This window comes from Bison bison, unplaced genomic scaffold (assembly GCF_000754665.1).
Source record: "Bison bison bison isolate TAMUID 2011002044 unplaced genomic scaffold, Bison_UMD1.0 scf7180017864163, whole genome shotgun sequence".
NCBI lineage: Eukaryota > Metazoa > Chordata > Mammalia > Artiodactyla > Bovidae > Bison > Bison bison.
In genome coordinates, this window is record NW_011494735.1 from 10,769,295 (window position 1) to 10,791,687 (window position 22,393).

A 22,393-nucleotide genomic window follows, 5' to 3' on the forward strand; every position below is an offset into this window, starting at 1 on the left:
GGGCTGCCGTCTATGAGGTCGCACAGAGTCGGACACAACTGAAGTGACTTAGCAGCAGCAGCAGCAAGAAGAGTTACTGAAAGCTTTCTCTTGGGCAAGGTACATGATGTTTAAAAAAGCCCTGGGCAATTACTGAAAATATCAGTAATTGCCTGATATTTTAATTTTAATACTGAAAATTACACAAAATATCTTAATTTTATACCAGATCTATTTAAAAATATATGTATTCATTCATATATGCATAATAAACATGCATGTGTATGTATACTAGTGTTTGTGTATGTGTCAGTCAATGACTCGATTTATATTCAAAGCAAAATCTGTCTAAATGAACACAGATCTTTAATTACACATGAGACCTGATTATTAAGCAAAGAGTGATTTTCTAGTAAACCCTTCAAATTCAAATGAATGTCATCTTTGATGCAATTACTTTAGGAGACTTTATGTTTGTTTCACTGGTACTGTCACTGCTCAAAATATTTTAGGTACTTCTCTTTTTAGAGCTGACAGATGTATGAAAAAGCACTGTTATCTATATAGCATCCAGGAGGTATCAATATGTTTATTGAGTGTATGAGCAATGTGTTTTTTGCTATGGTAAAATAAGATTTCTGATGTAGGGATTTCTATGATAAAAAAAAAAAGGGGTGCTCATCTGAACAAGTATGAGCTCTAATGTTATATAGTTCTACCTCTGGTACGTCATTGCTATTTTTATCACCAGGTTAACCAAACATAAGTCTTAGTGAATAATGTACTCAATCAAATGAAATCAAGAACCAATTCAACTGTAACCTCCTTAGGGGAAGCCTCACTTATTTCCCAATAGATCTCTTCTCTTTGCTTCTAAAACAGTTGGCTATCATGCTTTCTATATCACATATTATACCTTCTTTATTTACATGTTTATCTTATTCACTACACAATGAAATTCTAGAAGACAGGCACTGTCTTTTTCAACTCTGTATTACCAATGTCTATTCAACTCTGTATTACCAATGTCTAGAACAATGCTTGGCACAGAGTAAGTCTCAATGTATGTTTACTGGATTAGCTAAATACATTAGCCACCCAAAACAAGAAGACTAGCCTAGCTGCTCTTAATTTCTTTGACCCCTTTTTTTTTTCAACTCGAGATGAACCCAATTGTCTTATTGTATGAACCCAGCCATCTATTTTATGCATTATGTAGCTAAACACTGTTAGAATTTTAAGTGAATAAATTTATATCATTCTAAATTGATGGTCTTCAATCTCAAATGAGATCTCAGTATTGCTGAGCAATCTTGTTCTTGTATTCTTAGCTTATAATATGGTCTCATTCTTTTGGAAGTCATCACAAAATCAAGAAACTACTTGAATCCATAATCCCCTTCTATTCTCTTGTTGCAACAGTAGTATCTTTCCTCCACTCACATGTTAAACTGTAAATCTTAGTTTAGTCCTGGAATCTCTTTTTTACAGATGCCCTCTCTTTACAGATGTAATCATTTCCCTGATTTTAAAACCAACTACAAACAGCCACATTTTTATTTCCAGTCTAAGCCTGTGTCTGTATTCCATACTCTTAGAACATCCATCTGTCTATGATGTATCAACTTGGATGTTTCATAGGCATGACAAACTGCATAAGCCTAAAATTAACTCATAATCTTCTCCTTACTCCAAACCTACCTCCCCTGTGTCTCTCCTCCCATTGTTATCATTATGTCATCATTATGATGTACAAGCCAGAAGCCAGACACACACTTGTGATTTCCTTTACTTTTCATTAATTTGAATGCTGGCTACATGCCAGACACTGTTTGAGGTAGCAGGGCTATAGCAGTGACTAAAACAAAGTTCCCATGCTCATGGAGCATGAATTGGAAGTAGGGAGAGGCAAACAGACAAAAAAACTCATATATATACATATGTGTACATATATATATATATAGAGAGAGAGAGAGCACGAGTGCCCAAGTATCAGGTGGTCATGCAATGGTAAGGGCAATTACCACTATATATAGAGCGAGGAGGGGAACATCTGACTCATATAAGTATAGAGACCCCAAGGCAGGAACATTTGTGGAATACGTGAGGGGGCTAAGTGAGGAGGGAGCAGAGTGAGCATGGAGGAAAGTGGTAGAAAATAAGATAGCAGGAGCCAGATCACGCAGGGCCTTATAGTCTCTTTTAAGAACTGTAGCTTTTGCTTAGTGAAATTAGAAGGCATTCAGTGATATTAACAAGGAGTAACAGGAAATGTTTTAATTAAAAAAAGAACCACCACAAACCTATTTATTTGGCCGTGCTGGGTCTTAGTTGTAGCATGTGGGATAGTTCCCTGAACAGAGATTGATCCCAGGCCCCATGCATTGGGGGCATGGCATCCTAGCCATTGGACCACCAGAAAAGGCCCTATTTTAAGTTTAAAATGATCTCTCTGAAAGTTCATTTTTGAGGATGAATCATAAGGGCTAAGGGTATAAGCAGAGAAATCAGTTAAAAGATAACTGCAGTAAACTAGATGAGATGATAGCTGCCTGGAACCTTTAATGCCTTTGTAATGCATTGAAATCCAAATTCCCCCTACATGATCTGGTCTTTGCCTATTTCTTTGAACTCATTTTTATCACCACCACCCCCATTTTAAATATTATCCCACGGGTTACTCATCTTTGGCTCCTCAAGCTTGCCTGCCTTAGGAGCTTTGCACATGCTGTTGCTCTGTCTGACTTCAATTCTCACCTGCCTAACAATTATTCTTTGGTCACCATTCAAACATTATTTCTGGGGAGCATGACATCCAGTATAAATCAGATGCTCTCCCAGCTCTTGTTATACTCATTGTACCTTCCATGATTTTTTCTCTTTATGATGCTTATCATGCTCACAATTTAATGTTTATACTCTACTAGACTAGGGCTTCCCTAGTGGCTCAGACAGTAAAGAATCTGATTGCAATGCAGAAGACCTGAATTTGATCCCTGGGTTGGGAAGATCTCCTGGAGAAGGAAATGGCTACCCACTCCAGTACTACTACTGCCTAGAGGATTCCATGGATAGAGGAGCCTGGTGGGCTACAGTCCATGGGATCATAGAGTCAAACATGACTAAGCGATTATCACTTTCCTCTGCTGCTGCTGCTGCTAAGTCACTTCAGTAGTGTCTGACTCTGTGCGACCCCATAGACGGCAGCCCATCAGGCTCCCCCGTCCCTGGGATTCTCCAGGCAAGAACACTGGAGTGGGTTGCCATTTCCTTCTCCAATGCATGAAAGTGAAAAGTGAAAGTGAAGTCGCTCTGTCGTATCCGACTCCCAGCGACCCCACGGACTGCAGCCCACCAGGCTCCTCCGTCCATGGGATTTTCCAGGCAAGAGTACTGGAGTGGGGTGCCACTGCCTTCTCCGTCTACTAGACTACAATTCATGGAAATAGTACTCTTTTGTTCACCACAGCATAGTCAATGTCTCCCAGAGTGAAAGGCACTTAGTGAGCCTTTGGTGAATATTTGCTGAGTAAATGAATGGATGTGCTAAGTCACTTCAGTTGTGTCTGACTCTTTGCGACCCCATGGAGTGTAGCCCACCAGGCTCCTCTCCCCATGGGATTCTCCAGGCAAGAATACTGGAGTGGGTTGTCATTTTCTTCTCCAATGAATGGATGACTTAACACTTATTATTTGAAAAAAATTATACAGCTTAATCCCCTACAATATTCTGGAGATAAAGCTCTGAATAACATTTTTTGAAAATCAACTTTATCATCAAAGGAAGAGAAATATCCATCAGTGATATTCAGAAGAATGAAAGCAATTCTAAAAGGAGTTCTTAAATTATTTCTAACACACCATCAAATATAATCTCCCAGGGAAAGTGTCTGAATCATAAAATAGTAATACTACCTTATGGAAACATTTTGTATTATGGGGACCATATATTTGGCATAAACATAAAAACATTTTTAATGGATGCACAACAATGTGAATATACTTAATACCACTGAATTGTACACTTAAAGATAGTTGAAATGGTAAACGTTGCTATGAATATGTGACCACAATAAAATAAAAGATTTTAAAAGCACTTCTTACAAGTTGACTAGTATAATTATGAAAGATACATTATCTCAGCATGTCTGAATTAAAACTGGCACACATCCTAATGTCAGCCAGTTTTAACTCATTCATTAAATTGTCTTAGTGAATGACAAGTTACTTAAACTTTCCTTGCCTCAATTTCCTCTTCAGTGAAATAAGGATACCAGATGCCCTAACTCAAAGGTCTCTATGAAGGGAAAAGTAAGAACATGACAGTGATAGGAAAAACCACCTTTACTATGCAAAGAAGGATACTGTTACTATCAAAGGTTGTAGGTTCACTGCTGCTGCTGCTTACACTGGAGTGGGTTGCCATTTCCTTCTCCAGTGCATGAAAGTGAAAAGTGAAAGTGAAGCCGCTCAGTCATGTCCGACCCTCAGCGACCCCATGGACTGCAGCCTACCAGGCTCCTCCGTCCATGGGATTTTCCAGGCAAGAGTACTGGAGTGGGGTGCCACTGCCTTCTCTGGTAGGTTCACTACTGGGCTCTTAATATTTTAATATGAGTTTATGAGAATTAGTAATCTATTTTAAATACTATTATTAATTAAAGCAATGGTTTTTAGTAACCAACTCGCTCGCCAAGTATAGTTTAGAAATTATTGTAAAGAAGTGATTGGTAACACTAAGCAAAAGTTTCCATATAGATAGTACTAAAAAAAAAAAAAAAAATGAGCTAACCCCACTCCAGTACTCTTGCCTGGAAAATCCCATAGACGGGGGCGCCTGGTGGGCTGCAGTCCATGGGGTCGCTAAGAGTCGGATACGACTGAGCGACTTCACTTTCACTTTTCACTTTCATGCACTGGAGAAGGAAATGGCAACCCACTCCAGTGTTCTTGCCTGGAGAATCCCAGGGACGGAGGAGCCTGTTGGGCTGCTGTCTATGGGGTCACATAGAGTCGGACACGACTGAAGCGACTTAGCAGCAGCAGCAGCAAGCATCCATTATTGGCAAAGAAAAAACACTAATGAAGTTGATCACTGGTAACATGAATTACCACAAACTATTTTTACTCACAAACTGAAATGGAAAGATGATCTTAAGTGTGACAGTAGAAAAAAAAAAATCAAATAGAGAGGGCTTCTTGTAATTAAAACAGCATAACATTAACTGACTAGAATTTAAATACATACATTAGGACAAACAGGCAAAAGATAAAAAGCCTTTAAGATATATTTAGCATGGCCTTCTGCTTTCTAAGGCTCTATCTGTCCAATAGCTTATTTTTTCCAGTGACTAATAATACCAATTTATAAAATTTAGAACATAAACCTGATATACTTCAGAACATTCCAATCATAATGTGTTGAGTGACATGCATATTTTTAATAAAGGAAAAAAAAGGATTTTGGAAAAAGTTTTTGACGTCAAGGAAATCGAACTGTTTTTGATTGTTTAGGTAATACAAATAAATCTGAAACCATTTTTTGTTTTCTTGCTTCTTTACTATGCAAAGAAGGGTACTTTGGTAACTACTAAAATGGGGCAAGTTTTAGTAGTTACCATTATAAAGACTGACATTTCTTATGTTTCCAATTACAAGTACTTTGAATAATTATTAAAATCAGTACAAGATAATTCAGTCTGATTATATTAATAACTGCTGCTATATGTTAGCACTCCAAGTAATTCTACCTCGTGAGTGTAATGTAAAACAATTCTGTATTAAAATCAGATGTTATTATCTACAACTCCTTGAAATAATATTATCTACAACTCCTTGTAATCTGTACTCATGTCATTTCGTATTCTAGAATTAGGGACTAACAAAACATAAGAAAATTTATATTAACAGAAACAGAAGCATTAATCATAGAGAAATGTGTATATTAATTTGGAAGAATGTGAAGAACAGACAAGTAAGATCACTGGTTATGAAAGGCATATTTTCATGATCAGAAATCACCATTAGCCAACTTACACAGGTACAAGGCATTCGATCAGAGATACTGCTTCTGCCCCAGTTATGAAAACTAAATACTTACAGAATTATGCTATATATATACTCTTTCCCCTAATAATCTGCCTGACATTAAGGTTCTCTTTTCCCAGTCCCCTTACTTTTTCTAAAGGGAAGAAATATGTCTCCCTTTCCCTAGTTCAAACAAGGGAGAAGTAAAAACACTGGCATCTGTGATAAGAAAGTGAATGTTCTAAGTAAGGTTGTTTCCATTTCTTTACCTTTATCAAAATGGAAAGATCTGATTGAGTTGCCATTTGACAAGACGATTAAACCATATTTATGATGCTAGTCTGCCATGTAATTTTAGGTACACAGTATGGAAGAAGCTCAAATATATTGAGTTTAATTAATTGCTTGGGTAAAAATCTGCCATAAGAATAGTATTTGAATTTTTCATCAGCCACACTCTCAGTTTATCTGAAGTTATCATTTTCTTCAAAATCCTAAACTATTTAAAAAAAATTCTTGTTTCTGTGGTTAGGTGTTTCGTTTTTGTGATTGAAAGAAACTATGTTCATTTATTGAATCAAAAGTTTGGTTAATTTGAATAAAAATTAGAAAGTTTCATGTTAAACTGTGTTTCCAAAAATTTCTTCCAATAAATGCAAAAGAAAGCTCGAGGTAGGTATAGAAAAGCATTATACTTAGTTCTGTTCAAAGCTATGAAGTACTCCAACACAGAAATAATAGCTTTAGTAGTGACTTTTTCACAGTTTTGCATTATATGAGAATCCAGTTTCTTAAAAGAATGTTATTTCTGTGTAATATTACTCATTCTCTTTAATTACATCTTAAAAAAAAAGACTTTTCAACTTTCTATATTCTTTGAAAACTTTCAACATTCTTTGGAATTTACAGAATAACTTTTTACCTAACCCAACGGACCATAGGAAAAAGCTGATTTTAAAAACATTTGAAATTTCAACTGACATTTATGACAAAGGATAAAAAATAGGTCCTTATCAATCTCTTTTTTTCAATGACTTCTTAGTGTCTATTTTAAAGAAGCCCTATTACTTTCAAGTAAAGAGTTTGAAAACAACCATCTTACGCCATGCTGCTTTCCAGTGGAAAAGACCATATCACTCCCTTGCTTCAAATCCATCTGAAGAGTTGCTTCTTCCAGGAAGCCAATCATGAGCATCCTACGCCTTGACAATGAAAAAGACAAGGGTTGGAGTGCTCCTGAAATCTACTCAACTAATGCTAATTAAAATTACCTCCAAAAAATGCAAATTTAAAAAACCAGACATTTTCTCAATGGAGTAGTATATTAAGGGCACTGAAAAACTACTTTGCTAACTCATTTTGCTACTGGAACACAGTGATGTATGCCTATAATCATAACTACTGAGGAGGCTGAAGCCAGAGATTGCTTGAACTCAAGAACTTTAAATTTCCTGCAGACTGATTATTCATGAAAAGTTCTATGCTGTTATATCCCCTGCTTAGTCAGTATGCCTAGGAGAGCTAAGTTAACAAAGCTCAGAAATGGAGATGATAAATATCGTTATTGAAATAACACTAAACAACAACAACAAAAAAGTTAAAAGTACATTCAATTTTTCCTTCATTCGCTAGGTCCAGGCAAAGCGGAATAAGACTTGTAGGAAAGGAGAAAAAATAAACACAGGGACTATGGATGGTAGAATTTTCCCACAGTCACTCTACTTGCTGCTGCTGCTGCTGCTGCTGCTGCTAAGTCGCTTCAGTCGTGTCTGACTCTATGCGACCCCATAGACGGCAGCCCAACAGGCTCCTCCGTCCCTGGGACTCTCCAGGCAAGAATACTGGAGTGGGTTGCCATTTCCTTCTCCAGTGCATGAAAGTGAAAAGTGAAAGTGAAGTTGCTCAGTCGTGTCCGACTCTTAGCGACCCCATGGACTGTAGCCCGCAAGGCTCCTCCGTCCGTGGGGTTCTCCAGGCAAGAGTACTGGAGTGGGTTGCCATTGCCTTCTCCGGTCACTCTGCTTAACTCCTTCAGTAAAAAAAAAGATAAAATATCAACGTAATGCCTATTCATTTATGATGTGCCAGTCACTATCCTAAGAACTTTATATTCATCAACTCAATCCCCATAAAACTCCTAAGATAAGGGGACTATTGATATTATTTTCCTCACCTGAGGAGAAAAATAAGTTGGAGAAATAACTTATACAGGGTAGCACAGCTAATTAGCAGGAGAGATGTTAAACTACTCCTTAAAGTCCTAGGATTCCATGAGCATGCTCCTGGGGCCATTAAATAGAAGAAAAGCAGACAGCACTCTGGGTACTTCAACCAACCAAAGCAACTTCACTGTATCTATTTAATTGCTGAGGAGACAATTAAAGTTTTCACGGTAATAATTCAAAAAAGATTTCACGTTAAAAAGCAAAACATCTGAAAATTACAATATCAAGGCTATAATCTTAATAGGTCAGGACATATGTCTAAATGTATCTCACATATTTGACATCTAGCAAATATTAACTAGATAAACAAACTATATGGCAGTACTATACTCATCAGAAAAATTTAACACTTATCCATACCATTAAATCAGAGAAAATCTTGAGTACCAGCATTTTTAAACTGAATAATAACAAAGATAATATTAAATAACACTCAAATTTGTGCTGCTTAGTTTTTAATCACAAATGATCAATTTCATTATCTCAAGGCTACTGATGGGTTAAGCATAACCTATGCTCACACAAAAAAATTGCAATGCTTTTGCACCCATGTTTTTAAAGATATTGTCAACAATTATACTGCCTGATGTACTAATGCTCACTCATATCTTTTAGAATTACTGAATTAATAAGAGATTATATTACAATTCAAATTATCAGTAGAAAATTTATTTTATAATATTTATTGAAGTTAATGAACTATCTTTCATTTCACAGAAGTTACAAGGAAACTTAAATGGTGAATTTTCTACTTCAAAGCTGACATCTAAAGCAATTAAAAATTATAGATGCTTTAAGAAAATAAAACTGAAGTACTAGCTTTTCGAATTCTGCATGTGGATTAAAATTCAAAAGCAGTAAAAATTAAAACTAATTTTTTCTCTTCCCCAACTTGGAAAGTTTTATTTTAATGCGAGTAGTTCTTTAAAATACTTTGCTGAAATTTTCATGAAAAATTTCTCTTTTATGATTATCAGAAAATTACAAACTATCACCCTAACAAACCTCATCCTCACATCTGTATCTCAGCTGAAATGAAACAAAAAGTGAAATATATTAAAGAGAAGTCAGCATTAGGTATACCAGTTTATTGTAATAAAACTGCTTTCAACAGAAGAAAAAAGTAGTAAAATGAAGTTTTTACCTTAAATATACACAAGGGAAGTTCAACAAATGCCAAATCTAGCTCAACATAGTTGATTAGTAGATTTCATTTTAATATTCATTTTTGAGAAACTGAGTTAACCATATGGGGATAACACTAAATAGACTATAACAAAGGCACAGGAAATGAGAATGTAATATTGCCTTAGAAGAAATTTAGTTTGAATGTAAGCCAAAGACTCTCTGGCATTAGCATGAACACTAATTCTTGTTCTAATGGACTGAAATTTTTTATGCTTATGCAACTACAATTTTTACAAAAGTCCTATTCTTAATCCTTATGAAAAATCACCAAGATTGGTTTTCCATACTAGAATGTTAAAACAAAAACAAAACCCAAAAGACCTCAAGATATCAAGCCTCCAGAATGAAAATAATTTTGGTAATGCAAGGATAAGCAGTTGTATAAAAATTAATGTGACTGGCGATATGAGAAAGGGTTTTCTGATACTGATATAACCACTGTTTATATATATAAAACATTTTCCAGAGATGGCGCTAAATATGATTTTTCAGTGATTAGGTAGAGTAGTCCAACAGATACAGAAACAAAATGACAATGTCTGCCCTGTCCCTATCTCAGAAAGCTCAGCAGCCATGCACTGTATTATCTAAATTAAACTGTCAGGATAACAATAGTTTTGGCTTGTTCTTTTCAGATGAGTTACCTTTCTCTTCTTCCGAAAAATAAAGACAAAATATTTTAAAATTAAATTGTCTAACTAGTGCTAGGATCCTAGAAAAAAATTTTGGATAAAGTGATTCACATTAAAGTATAAGCAGTATTAATCATCAAAGTAGGTTTAAAGGAAAAGTTTATTAAACCTACACAATATCTGCTTGAGCAGACAATTTACTGACTGGCTCACCTTTAAACCAAGATATCTGGAATTTATCAATTTTACACACCCTAGTGTGTGTCTTAAAAAAATTGTCAACTCCTAGTCAAGAGTTATGATGGCTAAATTCTAATTTTTCAAGAATGCTATAAAGACAATGGTTAATTTAGGAAACAAGTGGATTAATGAGAATGTATAAATTATTTAGAATTTTGAATGAAGAAGAGTCCTATACTTTTTTCAGATAGTCAAAAAGATTTACAAGTATGTCCTTTTCAATCTACATTTGTGTTTAATCTGTATCTTTGGAGGGTGCCTCCTGGGCATAGGCAATTCAGTATTTAAATCTGAATAGAGAACAGAATACTGTAGATTTAGAAATAAAATTCATAATTGGGGGAAAAAAAGACTTGACAAATGTAGGTAAAATTCAAATATCAAAATAGTATACCATTATCTTGGGCTCTTTGAAACACAAAATTTTATTTTAAAAGGGAAATAAAATAACCGGCTATAATTTTATGCATAGTGACAGTGATATTCAAGTATATATAGATCTTGTTACTTCTAAATCAAAGATATCAGTATTTCACAAGTAAAGTTGGAAGAAGGTACAGACAATAGGAAGAAAAAGGAAGCTCTATGGAACAGACAAAGGGGAAAAAAGGGCAGTGATCTCTTACATCCCCAAATTGAAAGAGCATTAAGGGAAAGTGATTTTTTAAAATGCATATACAAAATTTCATTAAATTTTATTTTTTAAAATCTTAATTTCACATTAAGGTAAAAAAAAAGATTTAAAAATAATTTTTTTTTTTTTTTTTTAGAGGTAGAACACTGGTGACCATAAAAAGCATTTTCTGAGATTTCCACCCATGTCTTAAAAAACAAGAGACTTCACGTAAAGGAGAGATCTCACTAGTTTTTTTTTTCTTCTCAGAGACCCTAGGTTTTCTGATTGGAATTATATTTTCCCATGAATTTATATTTAATCTACTATGTGATAATCAATCACATGCCACCTAACTGAGAAGCATAAGGTATTCTACTACCAGCATCAGAATGAAACAAATGTGCATTCTTCAAGCTTCCATGAAAACAAAAGCTCTTCAAACATATTATATAATATTCAAGTTCTGACATGTAAAACCCAACTCTATTCCTCCTGTATTAATGATTTCCATAAAGCACAGGAGTTTCACTTTGTTTGGAAAGACCTACCTGAAAAGCTGAGTTCATGAAACACGTATTTCCCAAATTACTTAGGCCACAGAGGCCTGGTTGTTCATTGTTTCTTCCAGGTTCTGAATAATCATAGTTCTTATAAGCGGTATATGATGGGAGACAATAATTTGAGTTTTTCACACTGGAAGAAAAAACAAAAAATATTTTTCATAATGCACAATTATCATCATACAGTTATAATGAACAGGGTCCTATTTGAGATAGGTGGTCAGTTATTAATTTTTTAATAAAGTACTTAACTGAGGTACTTCTAACATGAACCCAAATCACAACAATCCCCTTAATTAATTCCTCATTCAATCAACAAAATCACTGTATCATATACCACATCAACCAATACAAACCACATTATATCTTTCTACCCTTAATTAACTGGAGCAGCTTCACAGCTTGCTCTGTTCTTCACTGCTCCAACAAATTTGAAAAATTCAGATTTTAAACACCACCCGCAGCAATAAATCACCTCATTTATGTCCATTTTACATATTGCTATTGTAATAGAGTGGGAACAAGAGAAATAGGAAGACTTGTGCTTTAGTTACAGGTAAGAGCACAGATTTCCAGGGCCTCTGTGACATCACTATTCTGATGCACTGAAGATTCTATTTATAGTATTCTATGCTAGATCAGCAAAACTAGTATTCAAATGCAGAAAAACATCTGGGATGATTAGGTATGCAAAACTGAAATGATTCTAAGCAAGTACATTTCAGTATTATTATTACAGAAAGAATCTTCTAGCTTGTTAGATAAAAGGAGTTTATTTAACTAGATAAATACAACTTCAGGATAATATGTACTATGATGAGTACAATAGATAATAATCTTTAAAAAATGATGTAATATTCAACCTTTAGAGAATCAGAGTAATTTTACAAAGAACTAAGAAAATCAATAAGCTAGATTCCTTTTTTTTATATGTAGTTAAAAATTCGTTTGTGGAAAATAATGGCTCCTTAATTTTTTTTTAATGAATTTATTTATTTTAATTGGAGGTTAATTACAATATTGTATTGGTTTTGCCATACATCAACATGAATCCACCACAGGTATACATGTGTTCCCCATCTGGCTTCTTAATTTTTAATAGGTTACCTTATAAGCTATTTATGATGAATGCTTTGGATAAACCTAAATAAGAATCAAGGCCATTTGGTAAAAACAAACAAAAGAACACACTATCACAAATAAACTTGGTAAATCAGTAACTCTGATAATCTCAATTGGCTATAATTTATTCCTGGTATTACTTTTTCAAAAACAGTTTTTACTTGTAATTTCAAATAACTTTTCATTGTAGCTTCTATACTCTCACTTTATAATTACAACAGTTTAAATGAACTGTACTACTGTCTGTTCTAACAAAACCTTAAGTAAACATACATGCCCCAACACAAAATCCTATCAATCAATAATTATACACATAATATTATACCATTAATATTTTTGTATTCATTACAAATAAAAGATCAACTCTCATACTAAAAAATTAATCTACCCTAAACTTAAAAATAGCAGGGTCCAAAGCGGATTCATGTTGATGTGTGGCAGAACCAATACAATATTGTAAAGTAATTAGCCTCCAATTAAAATAAATAAAAGTGCTTCATAGACTTGTAGCTATTTACTTGTTTTAAAGTTAGAGGAAAAAAAATGGGTTCAAGCATCTTTCAAAGATCACTAGCCTTATAATTTTTATTACCAGTAACTAAGTCCAAGGCACCTGTCAACAATTCAATATATATTAACTTAATAACTGATTCTTGACTCTAACTTCTAGGATATGTAACAGAAAAACTGAATTGTGTTTTTCTTTCTTCCCTTTTAGAAGCGCTTAAAATCAAGGCCAAAGGTCTACATTTTCAACATGCTGAAAACCAATATATATATATATAATTGTTATATTTAATATATGTATGCTATATATATATATATATCAGCTATAAAATTATAATAAAAGAAGACATAATACAGAGGGAAAGTATGCCCAAATGTATGTTCATGCACATACAAACACCCATATCCACACTCACATCCAAGCAAATGAAAAGACTAAAAGCACACTTATAAGCTTATTCATATTCTGATACTCCCTACCCCCAATAACAAACAAATGTTGAAAACTCAACTCTTCTTTGTGGCAAGAGGATGGAGTTTGCTGGGACAGGGATTCCTATTTACTGAAAAATGAATACAAAGCTCATATGCAAAAGCAGTGTTTGGTTTTATCTTTTAAGATCTGAATACTTAAAGGATATCTGTGTTTTAGTTTAAGTGACAGGATAAGAATAAACCTTGTCCAAAGACTGAGATACTAGTCTAGATGCTCAATGATAATAATGAAAACAAATTAAAAATATTTTAATACTGTTTTCATTGGTCACTTAAAATCCACATCTTTTGTGCTCTTTAAATCAAATAAAGTCTGCTGAGGAAAATACCAAAGCCAGCAGCTCTTTAAACACTTAAACAAAGAACATGGAAACCTAAGCCCGAAAGACAGTTTCTATACCTTTCATGATGACTTCTGCTATTTTTTCCTAAAAAGTGTAAGCTAGTCCTTATCCCATAGGGTTTGCTACTTTGCAAAAATAAATGAGTTTTCCAGGAATCTTAATAAGAATTTTAATACTATATTAGATTAATTATGTATTATAAATCTATCATCTTAAATGAATATACATTTAAAAGTTTATGCTTACTTTGCAGTTAATGAAATGATGCTTCCACCAAGTAACTTGTCAAAAGCCAGATCACTAGCTAGCTCTGGCAGTCGTTAGTTCCAGTTCCTTTTCATCGCTTAATCTCTTACACAAAGTCATTTCCATTGCAAATGAAAGAGTTTTAAATGAATTAACAGAAAAACAGAATGTGCTCTGATGTGGAAACCCATGAGTTGAGACAATAAATACATTGAAGATATTTATTTTTAAAGGCAGTATTATAGCAAAACAAATGTAGCAAGACAGAAGAAAATGCAGCGAAAAGAAAGATTTTGGCATATATAATGAATATTATATGAATTAATAAGAAAACTACAAGGAAAACAATATTCAGGCATCTGATTCTTCATAATATTAGTCTTTAATAAAAACTTAATCTTTATTAAACTTATACAATTCCAAGTACACTTTGTTATTACTATAACAAATATTCTTATTTCTAAAAATGAAAATTTTGTATCTTAATAATGTATCAGTTTAAAGCTTGAATTTGTAAATAAATGCCATATAAACTTGTATGTCAGAACTATTGGTTTTAACATGCACTTTCACTGGAGTATATAGCCACATACATGAAGTTTCATAAATGTACTTAATTTAACAATGTTACTACCCATTTTACATACTTTTAATTAAAGAAATCATGCTATTTCCATCTGAAGTCTTAAGCAGCTACTTATTTCCACAAGTTGAAAAGAAAGTCAAGAAGTAAATTTTATGTAAGATAATTGTTTAGGTAAACATGACAACATTAATTCAAGTTTTTTCAAGTTAAAAAAACTCTTCATTTCATAAATGTTTAAATTTTGTTCCTTACCTAAGAAAGGTAAGTTTTACTTTGAAGTAAAGTGGTACCAGCAACTATTTACTATTAAAATTTCCAATATGAAAGGACTATTTTAGTGTCTACACAAATATAAATAGCTAAAAACATAATCTAGTCATAGGAGTATAATCATTATTCATGTTTTAAATTTAAGAAACCACTCCCAATTCCCCTTTTTAATATTTTCTCCAGTCAGAGGTTTTGAAATCACATTGTACTGTCATATTTTTACAATGAGAAGGAAATAAGACAAAAATAGAAGCACCAGACCACATGTACTAATATGGCTACTCTGGTCAAAATACAGTCTATGTTCAATACAGTCTATAACATTGTTCAATACAATGTCAAAAAACCTCTCTCCAAAGAATAACTATAAATACATGTAGAGAATAACTAACATGTATAGAATAACTATAAATACATGGAACCAAATTCTTTTACAGTAAATGTGGGAGCCATCTGCAATCGGCAGAAACACAAATATTTTATCTCATATGAGAAAATTACTTTTAATGAATTAAAAGATACCATGTAAAATACAAACCAGATTATAGGAGGATTCCTTTCACTCTTTTGCTTGAGAATAAACATTTTTGAATAGAAGAGAACATACTACATTGAAATTTTGGATATCCAGTGTCTTCAATATTTCGCTATTATACTACAGTGTGCATATCTTGTTACTACTGAAATAAAGGAATAAATGTTTTAAATCTTGATACAGATAGCAAACTCTTTTCGAGAAAAGTTGGACTAACATTCCAACCACTCAAACAGAATCCTTACAAGAAAATATATCATCACTTAACTTTTCCCAGTGCGATGGAGGTGGGGGGAAGTAGATGGAGTTGTTAATGGTTTTAATTTACCTATCTCTAGTTAGTGAATTTGAACATTTAAAATGTTTAATTCTTTTATTTTTACAGCCCAGCTACATCATTTACTCACTTTTCTAGCCATCTGAAAAAATTCCTTGCTGGTTTTTATAAGCTTGCTATATTAAGAATATTTGCCCTTCATTGCCATTTCTGGCAAGAATTTTCTCCACTTATTTGCCTTTTAATTTTTATATATCTGACAATTAATACTTTTTAATAGCAATCTAATTTTTCTAACAGCATTTCCTGGATAATCTGCCCATTCTCCATTAGTCTAGAATATTGATACTTTCTGGTCACATTAAATTCTTTTGTATGTAACAGTCTGTTTCTGAGTTGTCTTTTCTATTCCATTGATCTGGAGGTGTATTACTGGGTCAGTACTTTGTTGTTTGAATTCTATCTTTATAACAGGTTGTGATATTTAATAGGATTAATCATTTTCAATGTTTTTCCTTTCCAAAGTTATTTTGGCTATTCTTATATATTTATAATCCAGATGTATGTTAAAATTGGAATCATTTTATCAAGCCCCACCCTCCATAAGAATTTTAAGGGAACATTAATTAAACCTATAAAGTCAATTAATGGTGCTTTTTAAAAGAGTATTTCACAAATAGTCTCAAGTATTTTTGAATTAATTCTCTAGAATAATCAGATGTCATTTATGAACTGGACAAGCAGTGTAAATATTTAATAGCATAAACACTGTAAATCTAATATAGAAGTGACAATGTATACATCCAAGAAGTAAAAGGATGATAATCATCTCTGGATTAAAGTTCTTTCCATAATGGACCAGACTAATTATAGTTTTCTTTTTAGCCTTTCCTATAAAACCATGTCAATTTTCAAGGCAATATATCCATGTCAGATGTTATTGTGAATACCAAGTGACTTTCATCATTTTTCTTATAGCAATATATTCAAAGGCACACACTGTCACGTAATTTTTATTTATCCCAAGATTCTGAGTATTCGTGGTAGAGCAAAGGAATTGTTTCTCCAAGCTATTTAAGAAAAAGTAATTGCTTTTTTCATAAATAAGAATTTGTATACACTTTTCAATTTTACTGACTGTACCTTCCAACTGAATCACAGATACACACTTTAAAAAAAACACCATATGCTGTCTGTGATTACATGTCTAGTTCTAAAATGACATCTGAAATTCATACTCTTCTTAAAAATTTGAATGATAACAGACTTTATATATGTCAATAATTAGCATTTAGAATATAAAACTCTGAAAGTGCTTTATTTCTCTTTTAGTAAATTATTGTAGTATATATATTAAATCAAGAAGTTTATACTTCTGCTTGCTTTCTTGCAAAGTTACTCTTAGAAGAACTGACAAGTGATTTAAAAGAAAATCAATTTTAATGCATTAAGACTTTTTTATTCTGAATTTTAGTTACAAGAGATTTTTTGCAACCACAATAGGGTGATCAATTAAACAAAGAGTTTTTAAGATTCAGTGCTTACTTTCTGTTGTTGATGTTGTTATAATTATTTGATAGAGATGAAGGAGAGATCTTTGGTAAAGTTGAAAAATTGGATGCACCTGGGGACCTTTAAAAATATGAAAATGTTAAATTAGATAAAAAATGCTGAATTTTGAAATTAATTATGAAATAAAGAAAAGAACTAACAGATGACAATGTATGTAGTAAATGAATGCTGGAAAACAGATTTATGACAAAATCATCATCCTTTGGTTTTCAATTTCTGATGTATTCATTCATATAAAAAATAATGGTATATAAGGGAACTATTTTCAAAAGAAATTTATCAAATTAAATATAACACTTAGTATTATTCTCATAAATCTACTAATGCAATACACCCATTTCTGAGTTCAGGTAACCATTACTGATATTTTACAATCAATAATTTTCTTAAGTCAGTGGAATTAAAATACTGAATTTTTAAAGGAAGCATGTTAAAGAAATCCACTTTGTCTCAGTAGATACCGAGCACGCATGCTCAGTTGTTCAGTAGTGTCCAACTCTTACAATCCTATGGACTGTGGCCTTTTAGGTCCCTCTGGCCATGGGATTTTCCAGGCAAGAAAACTGGAGTGAGTTGCCATTTCCTACTCCAGGGATCGTCCCAACCCAGGGATTAAACCCACATCTCCTGCACTGGAATGCAGATTCTTTACCACTGAGCCACCTGGGAAGCCCCCAGAGTGTACCATGGCATTGTGATTATACACAACACAGATATCAGAGGATTTACCAATTTTAAAAGTGTAAGGCAAGAGGGATAAAAGAGCAAAGAGAATTCCAAACATAATCCCATGAAGCAATATTTGGCCAAATTCATCCCTGCAAAAACTGAACAGATACAAATCTGACTGCATACTACACACCTCACTAGTTCAGATCTTTTTGGAGAAATCTCAATTACTAGTGGCTTTTAATCAACAAATATGATTTGAAGGCATGATTTATAATAAACAAATCCATGATATACAAACAATTATTTTCGAGTACTTAGAAGTTTCTGAAAGATTTAATTTTTCTTGTAAATTTGTACTCAAATTTAATTTACTAGGCAACATCTAGGCCACAGGCTGTAGGGCCTTAAGAAGTTAATACTTTCAGTCCAGTATCTTAGTCATCAGAAATTCTAAATTAGTGAGGCCTAAAGTGATTACTGTTTTAAAAATTATTTTATTTCTTTTACTCAGGTGACAATGAACACCAATATGGTCAATGAGCAGGAAAGTATATAATCTATAAAATTTACTTTTTGGTAATTTGAATTTTGCAAAGTGGTGAGTAATAAAATTTCTTACATATAAAAATTTTATTTAACTTTTGAAGTTTTATGAAATCTTGGTAAAATTTTTTCTTCATTTTAAAGGAGGATTTTTTTGCTGTTGTTGACTATATACAGGTAAGATTATATCAAGTGGGACTTCTATTTAGCTGCCTTTCTGACAGAAGACCCTTGCAAGATTTTATTTAACTGTACTAAGCTCAAAACAAAAAATATAGCCACCAAGTTTTAATATAAAACAATGTAGAAGATGCACTTAAAATGCAATTTTAATATATATACTAATATTTTAAGGTATTTATTTTAAAATGTTAATAGTAATAAAGAAGCATTCTGGCATTGTTTGCCTTCATATTATTAATGCTAAATTAGGGAAACAAACTAAAAACATTGCACCTAAGTTATAAGAATTAAGGAGGTTAATCTTTCAAAATGTGACCCATGTGACTACAATTTAATTCAACTCACTACAAGTTTTCAAGTATACAGAAAGAGAAATATTCCCTTAAATTTTACTTATACTAAAAGTTATGAAAATAAACATTTTATTATAACATATATTTATTATATATATGGCTAAGGTCATATATCATGTGAAATGCCTATATATACACACACACACACATATATATATTTATATAAGTGAAAAAGTTGGCTTAAAGCTCAACATTAAGAAAACTAAAATCATGGCATCTGGTCCCATCACCTCATGGCAAATAGATGGGGAAACAGTGGAAACAGTGGCTGACTTTATTTTTCTGGGCTCCAAAATCACTGCAGATGGTGATTGCAGCCATGACATTAAAACACACTTATTCCTTGGAAGGGAAGTTATGACCAACCTAGATAGCATATTAAAAAGCAGAGACATTACTTGGCCAACAAAGGTCCGTTTAGTCAAGGCTATGGTTTTTCCAGTGGTCATGTTTATGGATGTGAGAGTTGGACTATAAAGAAAGCTGAGTGCTGAAGAATTGATGCTTTTGAACTGTGGTGTTGGAAAAGACTCTTTAGAGTCCCTTGGACTGCAAGGAGATCCAGCCAGTCCATCCTAAAGGAGATCAGTCCTGGGTGTTCACTGGAAGTTCTGATGTTGAAGCTGAAGCTCCAATACTTTGGCCACCTGATGTGAAGAGCTGACTCATTTGAAAAGACTCTGATGCTGGGAAAGATTGAGGGCAGGAGGAGAAGGGGACGACAGAGGATGAGATGGTTGGATGGCATCACTGACTTGATGGACATAGGTTTGGGTGGACTCTGGGAGTTGGTGATGGACAGGGAGGCCTGGCATGCTGCGGTTCACGGGGTTGCAAAGAGTCGGACACAACTGAGCGACTGAACTGAACTGAACTGATGGTATATATGTGCTGTGCTTAGTCGCTCAGTTGTGTCCGACTCTTTGCAACCCCATAGACTGTAGCCTGCCATGCTCCTCTGTCCATGGGGATCCTCTGGGCAAGAATACTGGAGTGGGGTGCCATGCCCTTCTGCAGGGGATTTTCTGAACCCAGGGTTTGAATCCAGGTCCTCCACACTGCAGGCAGATTCTTTACCGTCTGACCCACCAGCTGCTAAGTTGCTTCAGTCGTGTCTGACTCTGTGTGACCCCATAGACGGCAGTCCACCAGGCTCCTCCGTCCCTGGGATTCTCCAGGCAAGAATACTGGAGTGGGTTGCCATTTCCTTCTCCACTGACCCACCAGGGGAAGGCCCAAAATAGTGGAGTGGGTAGCCTATCCCTTTCTCCAGGGGGGCTTCCTGACCCAGGAATCAAACCAGGGTCTCCAGCATTGCAGGCAGATTCACTACCATCTGAGCTACCAGGGAAACCCATATGCAGGTGGGGAGTGTGCGTATGTGTCTGTGTGTGCGCGCGCGCGTGTGTGTGTGTGTGTAACGTTTTTTCTGCCCATCTGTCAGTTTTTACTATTCATTAGCAACTCTACTCCAAGACAGTACAGGATTTCTTGCCCTTGTTAAGTCCAGCAATACAAAGACAGACACAGTTCCTGATCTCAAATAGCTCATAATCTAACGGAGAAATGACACAAGCAACCTATAAAACAGTTTAAGTTCTAAAACAAATTTTAAAATTATAACAAAATCAAATTTTGTGGGTAGTACATGAAGTAATTTTAAAATGTGCACAGCTGGAAGGGTAGGTGGAAACTGGAACATAAGAGTATTCTAGGTGCAAAGAACAGTATGTGAAAATGTGTGGAGCTACAGAAATCATGATGCGTTAGGGAATTATCAATAAATAGAAAGAGTAGGAAGTGTGCAGTGTTAGAAACAGAGGTTAGTAAGGCAGGTGTGATAATAAAGAACCTCTTATGTCCTCTGAAGGAATCTGAATTCTATCCAATTGTGCTGTGGCATATTGAAAGATTTTAAGAGTATCAACATAGCCAATTTGTATTCTAGAAAGTTAACTCATGAGGAACAGAAAGAGACTTTAGACTGGAAGAGCATTTAGGAGACTATAAGAACAACAAATGTGAGAAGTAATAAAGGGGGACTAAGACAGTGGAGTGGGCACAGGCAACATGTCTTGGAGATTCAGAAAACAGTACTCAAGGTGCAATCCATGGACACCGAGCGGGCTACAAGATCTTTTCCAGGCAGCAGTCCATGAGGTCAAAACTATTTTCACAAAAACACCAACATGTTATTTAAACATAATCTGACTTCCTTCACTGGGTAGATATTTGCACCAATAGTACAAAAACAATGGTAGATAAAACTGCACAGTGCCAAAGAGGGCCTTTTACAGATTACAATGTGAATGATGTCCCCAGAGTTGTGCAGTATGAAACGTGCAAAAATAGGCAGGCAGCCCTAGAGAGGAAGAGAGCCAGCCAGTTACAGGATTGGTCAGAGTCCTGAAAAACTGGTATAATGGTTTCAAAATAAGAGAATTTCTGTACGAGATAGTTATCAAAAAGAAGTATTAAAGAGAGAGATCAAATAAATTAGGTTTTAAAAAAGTTCAATAAGGACTCTGCTACAGAGAAGGCAATGGCACCCCACTCCAGTACTCTTGCCTGGAAAATCCCATGGGCGGAGGAGCCTGGTAGGCTGCAGGGTCGTGAAGAGTCGGACACGACTGAGCGACTTCACTTTCACTTTTCACTTTCATGCATTGGAGAAGGAAATGGCAACCCACTCCAGTGTTCTTGCCTGGAGAATCCCAGGGATGGTGGAGCCTGGTGGGCTGCCGTCTATGGGGTCGCACAGAGTCGGACACGACTAAAGTGACTTAGCAGCAAATCCTGAATAGGTGATAAGGAATAGTAAGCACTGCCTTTTTAAAGAAGTTGGCTATCAAAGGGAGAAAAACTAAATGATATTCAGAGGAAATTAATGGTCTTGTTTTTAAAGATGGGAGAGATTTGTTTATATCTATCAGTTAGCTTGGAAAATGATACTGGAAAAGAAACAAAAGCACAAAATAACGTTAACTAGTGTCTACTATATATGGGCAGTATGCAAGGCATTTATATACACAGGAGTGAGTTGATAATGAAGGAAAAGCAAGGTCAAGGAAACACTCGGATAAATCCATTGGTAGAGAGCTTGCTTTTAAAGAGCACAGAGATCAGAGCTGGATGGATGTGGTCCACAGGTAAATAGAAAAGTTTGATAAAACTTTTTAAATCCTGATACAGACATTATTGTTAATAGTTATATCACTTAT

General features: G+C 34.3%; 1 protein-coding gene across 6 annotated transcripts in view; it reads right to left on the bottom strand.

Annotated features, from left to right (window-relative positions):
• The window catches only part of USP15 (ubiquitin specific peptidase 15), a 136,698-nt gene that overhangs the window by 33,254 nt on the left and 81,051 nt on the right, over window positions 1–22,393 (bottom strand). For 4 of the 6 annotated variants that reach the window (XR_825422.1, XM_010841604.1, XM_010841606.1 and 1 more), the window contains 2 exons: window positions 17,395–17,481; window positions 11,456–11,600 (listed from right to left, as the gene is read on the bottom strand). Coding sequence is in view for 4 of the 6 variants with exons in the window: in XM_010841604.1 (XP_010839906.1) it covers window positions 11,456–11,600; window positions 17,395–17,481 (232 nt within the window). In the remaining 2 variants the exon portion in view is untranslated. Of the gene's footprint in view, window positions 1–11,455; window positions 11,601–14,181; window positions 17,482–22,393 lie in introns of those variants that run through there. The other 2 variants (XR_825423.1, XM_010841605.1) reach the window with 2 other exon arrangements.